The 21,003-nt window shown below is 31.9% G+C and overlaps 1 protein-coding gene across 4 annotated transcripts in view; it reads right to left on the bottom strand.

Annotated features, from left to right (window-relative positions):
- The window catches only part of LOC134708349 (uncharacterized), a 52,186-nt gene that overhangs the window by 19,283 nt on the left and 11,900 nt on the right, over nucleotides 1-21,003 (bottom strand). For 2 of the 4 annotated variants that reach the window (XM_063568814.1, XM_063568813.1), the window contains exons 8-29: nucleotides 20,136-20,233; nucleotides 18,811-18,880; nucleotides 18,365-18,506; nucleotides 17,906-18,008; nucleotides 17,623-17,637; nucleotides 16,299-16,370; nucleotides 15,119-15,298; nucleotides 14,322-14,595; nucleotides 13,765-13,902; nucleotides 12,825-12,889; nucleotides 12,394-12,555; nucleotides 11,797-11,905; nucleotides 9,333-11,063; nucleotides 8,514-8,806; nucleotides 7,678-7,824; nucleotides 5,046-5,174; nucleotides 4,437-4,638; nucleotides 3,863-4,005; nucleotides 3,264-3,472; nucleotides 2,591-2,743; nucleotides 2,011-2,095; nucleotides 62-214 (exon numbers count right to left, since the gene is read on the bottom strand). In XM_063568814.1, coding sequence (XP_063424884.1) covers nucleotides 62-214; nucleotides 2,011-2,095; nucleotides 2,591-2,743; nucleotides 3,264-3,472; nucleotides 3,863-4,005; nucleotides 4,437-4,638; nucleotides 5,046-5,174; nucleotides 7,678-7,824; nucleotides 8,514-8,806; nucleotides 9,333-11,063; nucleotides 11,797-11,905; nucleotides 12,394-12,555; nucleotides 12,825-12,889; nucleotides 13,765-13,902; nucleotides 14,322-14,595; nucleotides 15,119-15,298; nucleotides 16,299-16,370; nucleotides 17,623-17,637; nucleotides 17,906-18,008; nucleotides 18,365-18,506; nucleotides 18,811-18,880; nucleotides 20,136-20,233 — 4,673 coding nt within the window. Of the gene's footprint in view, nucleotides 1-61; nucleotides 215-2,010; nucleotides 2,096-2,590; nucleotides 2,744-3,263; nucleotides 3,473-3,862; nucleotides 4,006-4,436; nucleotides 4,639-5,045; nucleotides 5,175-7,677; nucleotides 7,825-8,513; nucleotides 8,807-9,332; nucleotides 11,064-11,796; nucleotides 11,906-12,393; nucleotides 12,556-12,824; nucleotides 12,890-13,764; nucleotides 13,903-14,321; nucleotides 14,596-15,118; nucleotides 15,299-15,910; nucleotides 15,939-16,298; nucleotides 16,371-17,622; nucleotides 17,638-17,905; nucleotides 18,009-18,364; nucleotides 18,507-18,810; nucleotides 18,881-20,135; nucleotides 20,234-21,003 lie in introns of those variants that run through there. The other 2 variants (XM_063568815.1, XM_063568816.1) reach the window with 2 other exon arrangements.

Here is a 21,003-nt window from a genome sequence, read left to right as displayed (position 1 = left end):
CTACTTTAATGTGTAAAAACAAAAATTAAAAAAAGATTAAATGGTTATAAGTCTTACTTACAGAGTATTTGACAGTCATTCCTACAGGTTTAACCACTAGTTTGGCATGGTGTTGTCTGACAGCTGAAGGACGATATTCCACATTGACCAGAAACTTGTCACCACCATTGACCATTAATTCTCTGGTATAAGATCTTCTATCATTCCATAGTAACTATAACAAAACATCATTTTTTATTATAATAATATTAACCTATCTATTAGAGATAATCTTGATTTTTCATACACACTCAAAGCAATCAAACTTGCTAAAAAGATCACAACTGCAGACTGGACCAAAATATGTTCCAACGAATAGTCCGAAGTATTAACTAAGTCCAATAAATTTTTCTAGTCTGGGGCATCAGACTAGTGGATATGTTACAGACCTGTATTACAAGAAGATTTGTAAGGGTTCCTTGGAATCCAATGTCTCACCTACTTTTGCTGTAAATCGCAGGCTCAACAAAAATGAGGAAAAAAATCAATAAAAATATCCCTCTTGACATTATGAGGGGGGATAGGACCTTTATTGGGACTCCGGGATTGGGTGTTTTTAAGCTCAGGATTTAGGGATTGACCCTTTCGGGATCCGGGAATTCTAGTTTTTGAATTTCGGGACGTCGGGATTTACTTTATTTAAATTCTGGACCTCAGGATTTCGTGTTTTTAAGCCCGGGATTTCAGGATCAGGACCCCTCCTATCCCCCTCATTATCTTTTGATTGTAAGAAGCTTCTGTCCAAGTTTGGTACAAACCCAGAATAGCTTAAGAAAGTTATTAAAGTTTCAAAAACTAACCACAGAGTGAATATTTGTAGACGCCGCTGACAACAATGACGACGACACCGACGGAATGTAGGATCACTTAGTCTCGCTTTTTCAACTTTAGTCGAGGGCTCAACAAAAACCTGACTTGTCAGGTCACCAATCAGGTCAGGCTTATGTCCTGCTGTTAAAATATAGGTGTTTGAACCTCAATTTAAAGGCCTTTTATATCTTACTACATTGGCAATCATACCACATATCATTTTTGTCGAGCCTTCGACTTTAGTCGAAAAAGCGAGACTAAGCGATCCTAAATTCTATTTCATTGGCGGCATCAACAAATATTCACTCTGTGGTTAAAGTTTTTGAAATTTTAATAACTTTCTTAAACTATACTGGATTTCTCCCAAACTTGGACTGAAGCTTGCTTATGATTATAAGATAGTATCCAGAAGTAAATTTTGTAAAAATAAAATTCCATTTTTTCCGAATTTGACTTATAAATGGACTTTGTTTTTCTGCAGGAAAAAATTACATTCACTCTGTGGTTAAAGTTTTTAGAATTTTAATAACTTTCTTTAACTATCCTGGGTTTGTACCAAACTTGGATAGAAGCTTGTTTATGATCATAAGATAGTATCCAGAAGTATATTTTGTAAAAAAATAACTCCATTTTTTCCATATTTTACTTTTAAATGGACTTAGATTTTCTTCCAGTTAACCATACATACATGTCTACAGTTGTTTTTAAAACATTTATTAGTTTATATACTATCCTGGATTGTAACCAAACTTGGAAAGAAGCTTCTTTCAGAAGATTGGATCAAGAGGAATATTTTTATTGAGTTTTTTCTTCATTTTTGTTGAGCCTGCAATTTACAGCAAAAGTAGGCGAGACACTGGGTTCCGCGGAACCCTTACAATTTTTTTTTATAATTGCTCATTGCTGAAGGCTGCACAGTGATCTATAGTTGCTAATATCGATGTCATTTCATTACTAGTGGAAAGTTGTAACATTGGCATAAAAAAAATAGCCTTATTTCTATAATTACAAGGTAATAGCTCCAATGTGTCTACTTGTCAAATCATTTAAGAATGAAGGTACCACTAGCCTTCATGCTTTCTTTTCTGGCAAAGAATGAAAGCATTGTCAACAAAGTTATATTGAATTCAATCTCCATTGTAACAATGCAGGTACACTTACCTGGAAGCTATCTGTGTCAGATCTGATTTCCAAAGATAATTTTAACTGTGACCGAGTTACATTTTTTAAAGTGTATCTTTTTATCCTGAAAAATATATATAAAAATAATGTTATCAATCAAACATAAGATTCTAATAATAATTTCTTTAACAATTATTTAATTCATGAGAATATTATTATAAGTCTGCTATTCCTTCGAACCACAGCCCCAGCTTGCCTGGCAAAACAGTCGTTGGACGTCAGAGTAATCTCTGACTAATATTACTCTGACTAATAAAAGATATCCCTACCAATTAACCCAATATTAAATGAACAAAATTAAATGTAACATAAAGCATTAGCAAAAGATGGTTTCAAATTATAAAATACAAAAAAAAATCACATTTATACCAACAAAAAATCAATTGTCAGTAAAGCAGTCACGGCTTTCAGCATTACTCTGCACTCAAAGGATTGACTTATACTCGAGTACCTACAGTAATCAAATTATTAATAAAGGCTCCATATTACAATAAAAAAATTAATTACAAAATCACACTGCTATTTGAAATATTAAAATCTGATATTTCATCACACTTACATAGACTGTCCAACTTGTACACCACCAAAATCTATGAACTGTCTGTCACCAAGCAGGACAGGACCTTGTATCCTTTGGACCTCTTTCTGAACTTCTACTTGAATTGGAAGGTCATAATCCGGACCTTGTGGTAAAATTCTCATCAGGAGGATTCTAAATACAAATAAAACAGATAAAGTTTCCCATAGAAAAATTGAGTTGAATGGATTTTCTAGTAGCATTCAATTATTATTTTTTTTTTGAACACTCTGAAAACTACCGTTTGACAATGTGTGTAATATGCATCATTTGTGTTTTAGGGTATATTCTGATTTGTCCATAAATCATAACAGTATTTAGCATAATTTACTTTGGCCACCATTCCCCATCTAGACATTTTTTGTTCAAAATTAGTCGACGTTGAAGCATATAATGTACTACAAAGAGAAGATTTGTTTTACTTAGACTTAAAAGTGTTGGAAAGAAATCCATTTTAGAAACAAATTGTGGCCTTTTTTACATTTTATGACCAGGTTGAAATTCAAGATCATTTTTGGAAAAACAGTGCACATTTTATATTAACTCTATTTAAAGCTAGCCATACAATAAAAGACAGTGTTTGTGTATCAAACCATTAGCAATCTAATTTTCATTTACTTTATAACCTGTTTAATTTAATCAACTCTTCACTTACGTTTCAAATGATATTCCAGTACTTGGTAAGATAGTAACTGTAACTGGCTTTTCTTGTCCGGGTGGAATGGTAAACTGTGATGGACTTACTGTAAAGAACTCAGGATACTCTGTCACTCCTAAACATAGTTCCATATGAATATTTCCAGCATTTCTTAAATTAAATGTCTGATTTGCTCTCTGATTAACAGAGGTTTTGAATTGTAGCATCTGAAAATAAGGTACATTGTTAGCATTGTACATTGTTTTACAGCTGTTATATAAATAGTATCTAGAAATACAGATTACTACAGCTTACAAGGTAATATACAGGAACATTTTTTCTCACTTTCCCAGCAGTAAACATTGTTATATTTGTTAATGTTTGTGCCATTTTGGTCTTTTGTGGATAGTTGTCTCATTGGCAATCATACCACATCTTCTTTTTTATATGTCCATTTTCAAGGACATATCAGATATCAAAGTGAATGTGTGTAACTCTTCTACCAAAAGCATTTTGTTCTACAAAATTGTGTTTACAAAACAGAAATTGAATATCATATATAAACAAAATGAAAACAATATGTGTGACCATATTTTCCACTGTTATGAAGGATTTACCTCCAGCTGTCTAGATAAATGTAGTTTGGCCACGCCCACTACAGACTTGAGATCTATTGAGCTGATTAAAGGTAGATGTGATGGTGTGTCTACTTCCACTTCTATTCTGGCATACATTTCAGTGGGTGGGTACTGGGACATTGCTGAAATAAATTGATCATGTGTTTTATATACTGCAATGGAATGTGTGTTTTACATGTATAACTTAATAATTGTTTTGCTCAGTGGGTCAACACCCTAATTTGTCACAATTACTTAAACGAAAGCATCATAATTAGCATGTGTACTAAGTTGAGTTGGTTGAGTTGAGTTAGTGTAACCACAACTTCATGGTAAACTTGAACTACCCTGAACCTGAAAATTTATATCTAACAGGATAGACAAACAGACAAAGTTCACATACATGTGAATATAACCTATATTCTACTTTTGGACTAAAAGAATCAAATGAATATAACAAACAAAACTTTGAAAGGCATTTTATGGGAAAAGGGTGATATTTTCTAATTAAAAATCAGAAGTCAGATATTAGAGACATTGGTATTCATATGTAAATTGACAATAAAGGTCCTACCTCTACTATACTGTTTCTCTGGAGGTCGACAGTAGATTTTGATGTCATAAATGGTAGGATCTGAATCAACAGTCCTTCCTTCAACACTGAGGGGCATAACAGTCCTCCCCATAGCTGCTGACTGGGGCCGACTACTACGGGATATTACAGAAATATCAGCTAACTTGGTGTCAAAGGAAAATGCATGCCAGGATCCTTGGCTCTATGGAAGAAGACAAATCCATATTAAGCATATGCTATTAAATAGTCTTGGTTATAAGGAGTTCAAAAAGAGTTTATGCATTATAAAAGAAATGTGTGATCTGAATTACAAAAGCAATCAGATGATTTGTACTTTTCTGATCATATACTGTAAAGTACAAAACATATTGTAATGTGAATTATTTCATAGATTTTAAATATTATTCCTAAGGTTTTATTTCCTGGTTTATCTTGACCTTGATTTTGATCTTCCCGAAAGATCAAACTTTGCAAGAGGAGTTAATTTTGAAACTGATGCTAAATTAATAATGATCTCTGAAGACATTTGAATTGACAGTTATACTGAAATGTTCATGACTTTTTCATAAGATATTTTGTGAAATGAGTTTCAGAGAGACTTCAACTTACCAACAATATAGAAAGTCGTAAAGGAATGGTGGCTCGTCCTCTGTTGATGATCTGTAGGGATAATTCATGACATGATCCCCAGGCGACCTCTCCAAAGTTCATACACTTGTTATTACTCTCTGTCCTCACCTATAAATAGATTATTTAATGTTAATATGGCTCTTGATGCTGGGTGACTGAAGTCTACTTTCAATTTAAATTTAAAGAAAAAAAAAACGTTTTCATGGTTCAATAATGTTAGTGTATATTTCATTTACATTTCTAAATTGATTGTCCTCAGCTCAAACTTCATTTATCTGTTGTACTTCTCTTAGGACTCGATGACTCATAAAAGTTATTTCAAATTTCTCCTGCCCCTCTCCCCCATTAATTCTAGTTTCTTTTTTACCATCTAATTTTATTTTTTAACAACAAAAAATACTCTTTAGTCCTCCCCAAAAGCCTAACCAACCAAAATAAATACTAAATAAGAATATGTTGTTTCCAAAAAATTATGTGTGCATTAATTACATGTACATGTATTTAGATATTTTTACAAACTATTATCATAATTAATATATATGTAACTGTTTTAATATTTAGAACTTATAGTAACAAGATAAATTATGTATATAAGAGATCACCTACACTAGGAATTACATACACCATAAGCATCAAGAACTTTTCCTATATTACCATATTTCTGTTTATATTATTTTTCATGCAAGCCTAATCACTTTCCCAATAACTTGAATAAGAATTTATAAGAAATTATGGTTAAGATAATCAGGATTTTTTTTACACTTAATCATACCTCCTTCAATATACAAAGAGAAAAATGATACTGGTACTCATATAACTATTTCATTGAGCCAAAAAAATCAGTGTACAATTAATAATGATCGAATTGTGTGTACTTTGGGTGTTCTACATAAAATGTCATTTTATTTGAATTCAAAGATGTATTACTGAGTAGAGGTGTTATTAACATGATAGTAAAGTGTTTAAGTAACAGGAAAGTAGAATTATTTTACTCAAAAACTTTGTGATCTAAGTTCAAACAAATCACAAGTAAAGAAAACTCTGAAAAAAATTGTTAAATCATTTCTAAGATATAAGGTATACATATCTTTAAGGCTTTGGCATGAGGTGTCATTTATAATAAATAATTAAGTTTATAATAAGTAGTTTATTTAAAAAAAACATCTTTCAGTCATTTAAAATATACCTGACTCTTTATAAGTTCAGATGTTCATTTGTCTAATAAACATTTTTTTTTTCAGATCAAGCTGGATAGTTAACCCTGGACTAATTGCCTACATTCCAATAAAGACGCGATATTAACATTAGTTTTCAATTAGATTACAGTATCAAATATATTATAATTTGTTTAAGTATAAATAGAAAAATTTTATACTCTACATCCAAAACTGATTTATTCTGTGTTTTAAGACTGGTGACATGAAAATTTGGAATTTTCTCAAATTCTGAAAACTACTGGAATACTCAAATACAGATATGTAGTTGTTTCTTTTTTAAACCACCCACCAGCAGAGTTTACTTTATTGGGTAGAAAATTTAAGCCCCAGTGAATAATTACGAATCCTCTTTATGCAATTTAAACTGGGATAAATTTAATAATTTTCCACCCCAAGAAGAAACTGTGTGATTTTACAAGAACAAGAATGTGTCCATAGTACAGGGATGCCCCACTAGCACTATCATTTTCTATGTTTAGTGCAAATTAGTGGACCGTGAAATTGGGGTAAAAACTCTAATCTGGCATTAAATTAGAAAGATCATATCATAGGGAACATGTATACTAAGTTTCAAGTTAATTAGACTTCAACTTCATCAAAAACTACCTTAACCAAAAACTTTAACCTGAAGTGTAACAGACGAACTATAGGAAGGAGGAACGAACGAACGGATGGACGAACGGACACACAGACCAGAAAATATAATGCACATCTACTATCATAGGTAGGGCATAACAAAAACTTTTTAAAAATCAGTTAAATATGTTCTAATAATAACTAATAATTATTTATTGTAATTTAAAAATAACCATAAGCCTTAAAGATATAGGGTAGAGAAAAAGTGATCAGTAAAACACTCCGTGATATACATATTATACAAAGCTAAAATACAAAATGGTCATCTATAGTCCAAACAAATGACCTGTGGAATCTATAAAGATAATTCAGGGAAAATTCAACCTACCTTATTAACAAAGAACTGAATAAATTGAACACACATTTTTCTTTAATAGAATTTCAAAGAATTTTTTTTCAATATACAATAAATAATAACACAATTACAAACCACAAAAAATTGAAATGGTTCAAGGAATTATAAAATTTTTATAAGGCTGCATGTAACCTTTGGCAAAACCACAAAATAAAATATCCATGAAAATGCCATATTTCCTCAATCCACGAAAGAAAAAAAAGTGGCCAAGGATAGTTTTAACAAATATATAAAATCTCATATTACAAATTCAGATAAAATTATTTGTATGAAGAATATTCTAAAATCACAATCATTAAATAAATTTGTAAATTTTTCACATTAATAAATGGCACAAAGATTCCTGAATATTTACAGTAATAGAAAGATTCCTATGGAGGACAAAGCCAAACATGTTACTAACCTGTATCTGTGGGTCTTCTGCTATGGCCTGTAATGTGACAACTGTTGGTATCTTCTGTATATGTACGCTGTTGTCTTGTAGAAATAAACTGGACGTAACATTCAAAGATGCTACATATGCACCAGCTAGTTTGGGTATAAAAATTACCTAAAAATTCAAAATTGTTTAGAAGTTTAAATCTAATGATTATTTTTCTGTGTAAGAAATAATGTAAAATCTTACTTTTCTTCCTAATAGCAAACAAACTTTTGATGAGTGTAAAAATATTTTATTAATCAAATTCAAATTACAGAACATCATGAATATACATAATTTAGCATGAATATATCTAAACAAATAAATAACTAATAGAATCCAGAAACAAGTTCTTTAAAAAGTCTTCAGTACCATACATGTATACAGAAGTTCATTATTGTTTTTTCTATTAATTGAGATGATAAAATATGTAATGCAGGCACCTAAAAACGACAGTGAGAGATGACGAGATGGGAACAGTCAAAATTGGTTTAATCTCTTCAAAAAAGTTTTGTCTCACTACCATGACTACTGTAACATATTCAAAAATATTAAATATGTTTTAGGTAAAAAGGAGGGCATTTTCCTGTATGTGCATTTCACTCTTTTTTAACTTGTAAGTTTGATATGGAAATACTTAGGAAAAAAGAAGAGCAAAAGAATAAAAGATGCATGGTTTGAATTAACCGCAAGAAATCAAAATTAATCCTAGAGTAGAGGAGTCTGGTTCTTCAGCTTGAAATTAAAATTAGGAATGTAACTTAAAATTGTCTCCCAGTTTTAATGCCAATTCAAATTGTCCCAAAAATTGTGTGACTTACTGTAACATTTTCAGTGGTATGTGGTTCTATAATAACCTTCCTTTTCATTTCAAATGGTAGGTAATTCATTATATTGACTTCCCGACCATCTATTGTCCATTCCTGTACCTGCAGGTAACATTCTAACCAACTATTGGTTGGATTAGTCAACTCTAATTTCCTCTCTATAGATATGCCTACACAGCAGACATCATCAAAATGTAACATTCTTGATGCTGTAACAGCAGACAATCTTGGTGGAGTTCTAAGTTGGTGGCCATCTGATCTTGGTGATGTTCTTGTATGGGAACATTCTGTATAAATGAAAGATAAGGTATGGAATGCAGGCTCCAAAAGTAGTCCATTCTTCAAATATCGCAGTAATTAATGCACACAATAATTTCTGAATTTACAAAATGTACAATATACAATACAAATATTAATGAACTTATTAGACAGAAATAATTGATTTACTTTAAATTTTCCATTTCCTTACATTTGTATGACTGAAATCTATAAAACAATAAAAGTATGTGTGTATAAATAAGATCAACATGATCAAGCCATTAAACATCCACCCAGCAAGTAGAATTTGCACAAACTAATATTGATGTGTGTTTCTGAAAGTTAAAATTTTTATTTTATGTTTGTAATTTGTACTTTTTGTTGGTTGTTTTGTTGTCTTTTATTTTTCACCATATATTCTCATCAGACTTACAGACTATATTTTGCTTGTTATATATAAACATTTCCAACGACCTTGACTGGCTATACAGCCCTCACACAGTCAGCTTCTCTCCTTGATGAAAATCTCCTTTCATGTAAACAGATAATACTTACCATCTTCCATAACTGTAAGATTTTCTGCCTGCAGTTCATGCATCATACCCGTTGACATCATCGTGTGCATGCTACTCGGGGTGATAATAGTTGTGTCATTCCTGTTGTTATATGGCGTACTCTGATATACTGGTAACCGACTGGATATATTCATATTATCCCCCATGAAATCGTAATGGGTTGGCAGTGGAATATCTGAATCCCTATGAGGCAACATATCATCAGAGTCTATCGGATGTTCAAGTGGTTTGGGATGAACGTTACGATTAATTAATCTTCCTGGATTATCACGGACCAAATAATCCTTTGCAAAATCTTGCGACAACATGGACTCTGAGGTGAGTAATGTTGGTTTATCTTGTGGTGGTTGTCTTGGTAAGAGATCATGTCGAAAGCTTGGTATTTGTGGTGGCGGCATTAAACTTTTGTCATCTATTGCCCTTTGATTCGTAGACATTGTAGAGTGTTCATGACTAGATGATGTTGAATTAAATGCTCTATTTTGAGCCACATGATCTCCAGTATTATGTGAATGAGTTTGACCACTGGTGGTCTGTGTAGTATAGAAGGATTTAACATCACTGCTGGTTCGTGGTTGAGCATACAAAGTTTCAGGGAAAGTATGAGAGAATTGTTGATCTCCTGAATCAGATTTATGATAATTGGGATCAGACAAGTGACGGTTGGGAGAAGTTTTACTCAGTGCATCTAAAGATTTGAATTCACCAATTAGATCATACTTTTTCACTGGAGTAGAAGTTAAATTGTCACTATGTCTATTTAGAGCTAAACTTTCTGCAGAATGGCTGTGTTTATGTTTATTTCCTTGGGTTTTTAACATGGCATGATGTTTCTTTGGATCAAAATCAGAATGTCTTTTCTGTATAGGTTGAGGCACTGTATGTTTATCTGAAATAGCATCAAACCCCCTTGAATCCACTAACTGTATATCTTCTGTCCCCACTAGCTCCTGTCGTGACATCACATGATGGAGTTCAGACGATTTACTGTACTCTGTACCATCGGGAATATGATGACCCGCCCAACCAGATGTGTTTACCCTTGGACTCCTTCCATCTTTTACTATATCATCATTCATACTACTTCTTGCAGACAAAGATGCTGATGTTCCCAAACTAAAAGATGCTCCTTCAGTCTGACGAGTACTTGTAACTTGGGGCACTTCATTATCTCTTTGAGGGTTAATAAATCTATCTGAAGATTGATCCAATCTACCAGTCCTGACGGGAGATTTTATCCTAGAAATGCTAAGTCTCGGTGAATAACCATCTACCACAAAGTTTTCTGACGACAGTTTAGGTGGTGTTATAACACTATGTCTGGGTTTGTTATTCTCCTCCTTATCAGATTCTTCCCCGTCGGGATTTGTTTTATTCTCATAGGAAAATGTATTTAATGGTTTCTCATGTGAAACACTCACAGATTTATCAATACTTCTTCGAATATCTTTAGTCTTTTCACCATCAATAGAATTCTGTAGTTCAGGGATTTCAGATAAACTCATATCTTCAGATGACAATTTTTTGTCCCGAAATTTCAAATTTGTTCCCTTTCTGACTGGTAATTTTGATGATTTATGTGTACTCTGTTTCTGTGACCATGCCATGACCATATTGGCTATCTCTTTAGGATCTTTAGACATGGACACAGACGACATGAATCTAGATATGTCACTCATGTGAAGTGTGCCATCACTCATATGAAGTGTACCTATAATAAATTAACGAACAGAATGACTTTAAATACATTAAATCAAACTACCGAAACATGTTGATATCAATAAATTACTGGAGCATTCCTTAAAGTGTTGTTGTTTTAGGAACTTCTACAATAAATCAACAAATGTTGAAGTATGGAAAAGAAAATGTAAGACCTTAATGATCTTTGGGATCTGTTACACTCAACTCAATAAACTGTTACGTCTAACATCAATAAGTTTTCTTTTGTGACGTCAAAATTTCATAGGTACAGCTGTGATTGTTATCACTTAAAATTCAAATCCTAGAACAAAAGTCTAGATTGTAGACATCAAAACATGAACTCTTTCTAATATAGCATTATCATTTTCCCCCATTTTTTGCTAATAATATGATACTTATTTAACTAGGTGGAACTGTTTTAGTTCTAAACAAAATGTGCCCTATCATATGTAGAAATCACTGAAGTTGCTTTAATATGATATTTAAACAAATTCATTTAGAACAAATAATAGAATCAAAATTAGGCAAATTTCGCAAACAAATTGTTATTTTATTACAGCATTTGAATTTAATGAGAATATTTGAAAATTAATATAAATTAGTGTTGCATCATTGAAGTTGATACCATATAGCAGGTGCAAATTTTTTATCAATACCTTTGCAAGTACACTTTTAAATAAATGAAAATGTACACCCTGCGAAAATAACCCACTATACAGCAACATAAAACATTTAATCCTTACCATCCTCCTCAATGCTGGATGTCTGATCTGGTTCAGTCACAGTGGTCTCAATCAATGGGTAAATCTTTCTATCACTGGGAGGGGTTTTAATTATCATTCCAAAATCAGGCTGAAAGTGCAAAATAACATAAACTAGGGATTTTCCTTGCAATTTGAACAAATATGTCAGATTGTCCTCAAATTGACATTTTCATCATATGAATCAATTTCCTACAACTGTCAAATTCAAGGTAGTATTTTATTTCAAACCTTTTTCTTATGCAACTTGATGTGATGTTCTATGATTTGATGTTATTGCACCTGGCTGATAAATGTCAAATCTATATTTTCTACAACTTATTAAGATGGGGCAAATCAAACAAGATAAGGTAGTCAGAGAGATTACAAAAGTGCTAATACAGAACTAGTCATAACTGTCAATACTAGGTACTATGTCATTCTGTTTAGTAGTACTTGCTAAATGTCTGACAAAATTATTAACTGCATCTAACTTTTTTAATGACTAAAAGTAGTCTCATGAGAACAGTTCATTACAAAATCCATTCATCTTCGTAATTTACGATGTCACAGAAATACAAAAGTTTAGTTTTATCTTACCCTTGGACCATCTCCATCAAGTGACCCCAGTTGACCTGAACGACTCTTCATAAACTGACCAACAGATATCCTACACAGATCATCCTCTCCACCGTCTGCGATCTTACTTTTGTACGACCAGGAGTAACATTCGGGGAAAACATCACTGTCCATTTTTTCATCCTATATTATACATAAAAATCAATTTTTAAATTGCCTATATGAAACACAAAATCTGGGTCAAACACCTTATATGGCATATAATATCAATTAAAAGGTTAAATCAATATGAACTTGTGAATTTAGTCCAATGTTGATATTACCATGCACTACCTTAAACCACATACAAGACATAAATCCGTTTTGAAGGTGGCAAAAAACCATATACAGTTCATGCATCTGTTTTCTTTGAGAATATCTAATTCAGTTGTATATCTAAAGTCAAATCATACCTCTCTGAAGATATTTTCTTTTTCAAATTCTTTTTCATCTGTGTCTAAAAAGTCTTTTGCCCTATCTGAAATAAATAGTATAGTAAATTCTTTGTAATAAATTATCCATGCAATATGACTTTACTTCATGAACCAAAATTATTAATTGATTCATTTTTAGTCCAATTTACACTATCTTGCTGCATTCTTTTAACTTAAAATTGAGAATGGAAATGGGGAATGTATCAAAGAGACAACAACCCGACCATAGATAAAAACAACAGCAGAAGGTCACCAACAGGTCTTCAATGTAACGAGAAATTCCCAAACTAGGAGGCGTCCTTCAGCTTTAATGACCCTTTATAGTTTAAGGCAGAAATTTTCAGGAACATTATTATTCAGACAACTATCAAATAGATAAGCAAGCAGGTCCTGCTTTGAAGTCACTACACAAGATAATTCTCTTTCAACTGCATGAATGATCAGAATAGAACACATTGCAATCTTTCCTTTTCATAGCTAGCTATAAAACCAGGTTCAATCCACCATTTTCTACACTAGAAAATGCCTGTACCAAGTCAGGAGTATGACAGTTGTTATCCATTCGTTTGATGTGTTTGAACTTTTGAATTTGCCATTTGATTTGGGACTTTCCTTTTTGAATTTTCTTCAGAGTTCAGTATTTTTGTGTTTTTACTTTTTTTTCCCTTACATAAAATTTAAATCTGGCAAAGAATTGTAGACCTGTGTGAAATACACCTGCTAAGATATGAAATTACTGTCCACAAATATCCAGTGGTTACATAAGTCATTTCTCAAATGGAGTCATACAAAATCATTTTAAAGTATACCCATTATTTCTATGTCTCCAGCACCACTTTTCAATGAGGGAAAATAAGAACACTTCTAAATCCAATTAAATAAGTTTTAATCAATATTATTTTCAGTACAAAAAACTAACCTGCTGACATAAAATCTTCATGAACAGTAAAATTAACACCAAGGTTTCCCTGTGCTACCATTTCATCTACTAGAGCTTTCTGTTCAGCAGCTTCAGTTGACAGTGAACTAACATAAGCCAAATCCACTCCAATTTTCTCTGAAAAAAATAAAACAATTACCACACAGTATTAAACCACTAACTCATAACCTAATTGTTTTCTATGTTAAATTCTTCAATTTCAAGCATTGTAATGGCAACTTTGTCTCAAGTTTAAATAAAGTGGCTGTCATTTCATGTCTAAACTATATCTTATTCTGACTTGTGCTGAAAATTCAACATAAATTTAATTGCATATTAGAGCTTACTGGTTCCTGAATTTTTTTATAGTACAAAACCAGGTACTTCTAATCTGAAAAACAGTGCCCTCCTAGTATAGTACAAAACCAGGTACTTCTAATCTGAAAAACAGTGCCCTCCTAGTATGATTCTATATGCTTTTTTATTATTCAAAAGAAACTGACATGTCTAAAGTAAGATTTTTCTGTTTGTGCCACAAATATAAAATTCATTTTTACCTGCTAGTTTTGCCTCCTGTAATGATTTCTGACTATTTCTCAAAGACTGTCTTGTCTGAGGGGACGCTGTAGAGAACTTTGGTTGGTCAAATTTAGGAGGACTACTACTGCTACGATATGATTTACTGTCTACACTTGTCCGAGGACTAACAGGTGGTTCCAGAGTCATATCTCCAGGTGGAGTCATATCATGACTTTGTCTAGGAGGGGGACTGGCTCCAAATGATCCAAAGGAGTTGTTGACTTCTCCAAAAGGGTTATCATCCTGCTGATTCTGTCAAACATACAAATCACTATCATCAAATTTATACTGATTTCCTCAATAACTTTTAGTTGCAGACAGACAACATTCTAAATGCTTTCAAATCGAAATTAATTAACTACATGTTAATTTTATCTAAAAAAGCTAAAATTAAATTACCTTCACCCTATGTTAGAAATGTTAATTAGCATATTAATATTACTTCAAAAAAAGTTATCAATTTCATAAAAACAATACATTTCAAATTTGAATGAAAATTACAAAGAAAGATGAAATAAGATACCTTGTAGGGCACTAATCAGAAGTTTGATAAATGCTTTCTGATTTGTAATGAAGGTGATTCGTTTATTCTTATGAGAATTGGTATTAGTGCAAATATAGGTGAGCACTATGAAGATTTTTAAAGAAAATAAGAATTAATAGGCATCAGAAGAAAATACATATTTTTATATTTGTTTTAGGGAAAAAAATATGTCATCTTTTTTTATAAATTGGACAAAGAAAAGCAAACAATAATACTTAAAGCATGACATACGGAAAACACATCTTCAGCATTAAAACCAGAGGCTTCCAGTCTGTTCCCTGGGTCTGTCTGGTAATCAGCTGTATTGTCTACACTCCATCTTAATTGGGAGGTATTCTCAGTAGCATTAAACATTGGGGTGGGTGCTAAATACCTGGATTGTAATAAAGACTCTTCCTCCATAGTGTGTGCCTGTAACATACAGATAAATGTTTGAATATTCAAGTATTGTAATGGGTTGTTCCATGAAAACACATGTCCCTCAGGGAAGGCAATTTCAAATATCATATATGGATGTGTGACTTTATACAGTGAAAGTGTAAGAGAAATTCTAAAAATTATTGCCTCTATAGATGACTATTCTGCTTTCAAAGAGCCTTTTCTGTGTACCAGGAATGTTTTTTTAAAATGAAACAACCCATTAGGGCTTTACACAATACATGATTTATTTATCTTTAGAAAATGCCTGATATAAAGTACACCTGCAAATGACATTCAGAACACAGTACTGTAAAATCTGCCTTAAATCTTAATTTTCTGATTAACCAATAGGCATACTGAAATCTTATATTTTGTACAATTCAACAGGGAATTTATTCAAAAATCTAAAACAAGAAAAAAGAAAACTAGATAAAAAGTTTTAGGAATCCAAATATTTAACATAAACAGTATGAACATAAATTATTCCTGTAGACAACTGCCAAGGACCCTTGTAAAATTTCTGAGTGTAGATTTGCTTTCAGTGAGCTCAAAAGCACAAGTCTGTTTTTATATAGAATATCTGTCCATGTCTTTTTCTGATACCTGATAATTAGAATATCTGTCCATGCCCTTTTCTTAATCTTGATAACTAGAATATCTGTCCATGCCCTTTTCTGTTACCTGATAATTAGATTATATGTCCATGCCCTTTTCTAAATCTTGATAATTAGAATATCTGTCCATGCCCTTTTCTAAATCTTGATAATTAGAATATCTGTCCATGCCCTTTTCTAAATATGGATAATTAAAATATGTCCATGCCCTTTTCTAAATCTTGATAACTAAAATATCTGTTCATGCCCTTTTCTAAATCTTGATAATTATAATATCTGTCCATGCCCTTTTCTGTTACCTGATAATTAGAATATCTGTCCATGCCCTTTTCTGATACCTGATAATTAGAATATCTGTCCATGCCCTTTTCTGTTACCTGATAATTAGAATATCTGTCCATGCCCTTTTCTGTCAAAAGATCATCTCCCATTGGCTTCACTCTTTGTTCCTATTGTAAAATTTATATTAAATATTGTTGTTACCATAAAAAAACTTTTGAAAACCAGAGCATGATCAGCAATACCAATCAAAATTGAAAGAATAAAGTTTCTGTATACCAGTTTTGCCTAGACATCTAGTTACATGTAGCATTAACTGTACTTTATTCATTTAATTTCTTAGCCAAGTCTATTTCTCCTTGCAGATAAGCTATAACTAGTGATCATATCATTCATTTAAGTGCTACAACTCCTATTACAAGTTGTCTGACAATTTGCGATATATGTTCAATTGGTAGAGCTCAACAATCTTAACATTCTTACTACTATCAAGTTTCTATTTCAATATAAGCTCATATTCTAAATAATCAATTTAAAGTCAATCCTAGTCAGAATTCCAATATACACATTGTATTGTTGTCAAGGTTTCAAAAAACTGTCACATTTCTAATGAATCATGGGAACAAAGGAAATTTCCTGCAGGCTCATCTTTTCTTTTGTAAACTATGATTGATGTATTTCTTTCAAATCAGAAGAAGAAACTGACATATCAAGTTAATGATGTTGAAACAGAAATAAGAGATGAAAAACAGGTGCCAAACACCAATTAAAGATGAAATATAAAGCTTGCATGAAGAGAGCTATAGTGAAATTAATTTGTATTGTAAATACCTTTACCTTCTCTAGAAATTAACATATCACTGAATACTGATACAAGATACATGTACTCAAGTCAAGATCTAATCAAAATAATTTCTGCTAATCACTGATATCTGGCCTTGAGGTTATAAAACTTTTGAGTCATTTTTTTGTACTCATACTCCAAATCAACCAATCAAAATGCTGGATTTCATGTTTCAAGCATAATTTTTGTGCTCTGAGCACTGAGCAAAGTTATATGACTTCAATCCCAGGAAAGATTTAAAATTAAAAAAAATATTGTTGTTGATACAGTACGCAGAGTTTTAGGATTTTGACATTTGTATAACTCAACATATAAAATGGATTAATGAACTGTTTCTAATAATTTTAATGGCTAATAATCAACTAAACACATGTATCCAATTCAGTGATATGGAAATCAATTTGGATTGCGTTTTAATTTTATTTACCTCATTACAATTAACAATATATTGTACAACATAATAATATAATAAGAGAGAAAAACTGTAGTATGTCCTACACCCATTAATAACAGTTGACTATCTAGCCTTCAGATAGAATAATATCTAACCCTAGTGCAGTCACACATAATTTACTTACTGATACTACATATTGCTAATCAAAATAAATGTAAGGATCATTAACATAAATCAAAACCAGACAATGATCCTAAATAGAACCTTGACTCCAGACAATTTGAATTCTATATAAAACATGTTGATTCATTGCTTAGTTTTACACAGAAGATTAATCTACAACACATTCAAATAAATAATGATATTTTCAATATAAAGCTTGACTAGACACCAAATCAGAAAATGCAATAAATTTAAATTCTAAAGAACAATTACACCCTTTTAAAAAAAAAAATCTATGAAGCTACCTCAATATCCAGACTTCCTGATGGTGGAGGCATCACAGGTTTGAAGTTTGATCGGAAGGTATCAAGAAAATTTTTGGCATCAGTTGATCGTCTAGTGTCTTCACTGTAAATTAATGAATGTTAATGATTAATTTGATCTGCTTGGAAAAAGATAAAAAAGACATTCATTATAAGCTGACAAGATACAAATATTTATGGTGACTGTGAGCTCTGGTGGCTACCAATAGATTCCTGTTCTGCTGGTACTAAAAGATCTACAGTCAGAGATCAAAAGTGAAACTTTCAGCTCTGATTTAATAAAAAATTTGGTTGACCTCGTAAATGTTTGCAGTTTTTCATGATTAATACAAAATACTTAAATGATGAGTTTGAACTCTTTTCAGACCTCTTTCATTTGTAGTCTATAACATGTGAGACAATCACTTATTACGGTTTTCATTGGTAAGGGAGATAACTCACTTGTCTGATCCACTGCTGCCATCCCCACCTCCACCACCATCACCAGGAACAGGGGAGGTAACTACATCACCTTCAGCTGATTGTCTCATTGCTATTGACATTTGTGGACCAGATGATTCCTGCTGACTGGTACCTTCCACACCTTATTAAAAGATAATTAAAATTAACTTTGTCTGTAAGAGATCTATATATTTCGTAATCCTAAAAAATATTACTTTTGAACTTTGAAATCTTGCAGTTACTATAGATAAATACTGAGGACTGATAGAAATCATATCAACTAATAATTTAACAATAATTTCTATCATTTAAATCAATAACGATTTCAATTTGTTGTTCATAAATATTTTCATTAATTGTCAATGCTATTTTCATAACAGAATTTATTAGCAAAACATATTATGAGGTCTTTTTTTCTGTTTGTGTAGCAATGCATGTAAACAAACCTGGCCTGGGTATAGAGGCACGGTTATCTGAACACTGACCAGCTCCTACCTCTCTTTCTAAACCCATAGACTGAAAAAAAAATATACTATGTTGTCCAATAAAAATTAATTGATTTTGAAATCAAATGAGAAAATTTAACTGTGTGGCTACATAATGTTTAACTTTTGAATTTACATATTAGCAACTGCAAAAGTAAATAAGAGAGTCTTGGATATGCTTACTCTTCCAGAGAACATATAATTAACCAACAACTGATTTCTTCCCTAAATTTTTAAGTGATTTTTTAGTCTGTCAGATAAACCAATGAAGTTTATGTGACCACCATATGATATGATCTTGATCAATTTCATGAAGTATGGTGGAGTGATGATGTAAGTGCTCAATATTTCAATTGTTACCTAGGAGTCTACTCCAATATTTTTGGGAGAAGAAGAAGATGTTTTACCTTGTCTAAAGTACAACAACACAATGCTTTAACTGTCTGAATTAGTTTTTAAAATGGCAGAAGAAACATAATGTTAATCCAATTCTTTGAACCATTGCATACATATATCATAAACTTAAGTCTTCTGTGCATGATTTTATTATTTTTTTCACATAAATTTTGTATTATTGTCAAAAAATATTTCAAATCGGTCAGTTTTGTTGTGAAAATATGGCAGCTTATTAATGGTTGTGTTTTGAAGCCGAGGTTAAACGATTGTCACTCGTTTATAAACAATCAACAAAGAAACATGGATATTCAGAAAAGCATGTGTATAACAGGTCTAATAAAATATAGTTTATCTTGATGACGGAGCGGTAATTACATTTGGGTTTCCATTTGCACTTGCATATTGCAATCACTGGATTTTTACGAGAAAGGTCACGCTGAATACAGAAAACATGTCGGTGTCTTTAAGATGGAGACAAATTATAGAATTTTCGTGAGAAAAAAGTAGATGTGCATAAGTTTTATAATAAAAACTAGTCATTTAGTTATAAAAAACTTATGAATAATTCTTTTTTTAATTTGAAGTTTCATATATATGACTTTTAACATATTTGATCATAGTGGTTTGGGAAACAAATTATTACAACTTCTACTAATTCTTCTCCATTTTCCTGGTGAGAGTGGTGACTTGTAGCCCACTATTTTTTCGAAAATCTGCAAGGGGGTGTTTTACGCACAAAAGATTTTGCTCTCTCTAAACACGGGCCAGCCATTTATTGTCCCCTTACGATGGACTAACATCGTTTCTCAAGACCATACTTACCAATGATGTCATGAAGAGCCAAAATTTAAGTCCCTTAATTTGTCTAAATTAAATTAACACTGTTTTACCTGTCTAGCCATTTCCAGTTCATCCTCTGTATCTATCTCACTACTTTGTCCTGTCTGTTTTCCCTCCACATCCCTTAAATCATCATTACTGCCGACATCTACAAAACAAATAAATAAATAATTAAATGATATACATTACCTTCTTTAATACCATTTTCTCATGTGTTTTCCGTTTTGTTACTTTTTTTTCAGTATATACTTTATGTTTGTCACTGTCACTGGTCAAGTATACAAATATGACTTGATTGCAAAGTGTTTTTGTTTGTCATGTAAGTGTGGAGTGTTTGAATGTTACTATGTCTTAAAGGGTCTTTTTCCATAGACACTGACAGGGGTTGAAATTGGCGCTGGTCCGAGACCAGTAGAATATGCGTCGGACTAGTAGATTTTATCAGCTCGTGGTCTGGCTGACCAGTAGACATTTGTCGATAAAAATCAGATTGCATCGCAATCTCGTTTAACTGTTAACTTTGTCATGTTGCAAAATGTCTATATATAGCTACTAATATACATTTGTAGAACTGAACACAAATTTTGAATCTTATGATGTCTATCAGGTCACCAGGAACCTAACAAAAAGAAGGTAGTTGACAGATTTAAAAAGTGTTCACACTGAACAACTCATCACTGTCAAACTGCTGATCAAATATGAAGTTATTCTGTTCAGTACAGGTAATACCTGAGATGAAGTGTTTGCTCCTCCATCTTTTGATTTTTTGCCAGATTTTTGGAATCCTCTGGTTTTATCCATGTATTGTCATTAAAAAAAATTGTCCACTAACCTCTTCTTTTCTTTTCATAATGTTATTGCATAAAGTTTAAAAAGCCATATTTCAAAATTTCATAAGATACTTGTTATTTTTTTATT

This window comes from Mytilus trossulus, chromosome 2 (genome assembly GCF_036588685.1).
Source record: "Mytilus trossulus isolate FHL-02 chromosome 2, PNRI_Mtr1.1.1.hap1, whole genome shotgun sequence".
NCBI classification, from domain to species: domain Eukaryota; kingdom Metazoa; phylum Mollusca; class Bivalvia; order Mytilida; family Mytilidae; genus Mytilus; species Mytilus trossulus.
This window is presented reverse-complemented; position numbering and strand designations above follow the sequence as displayed.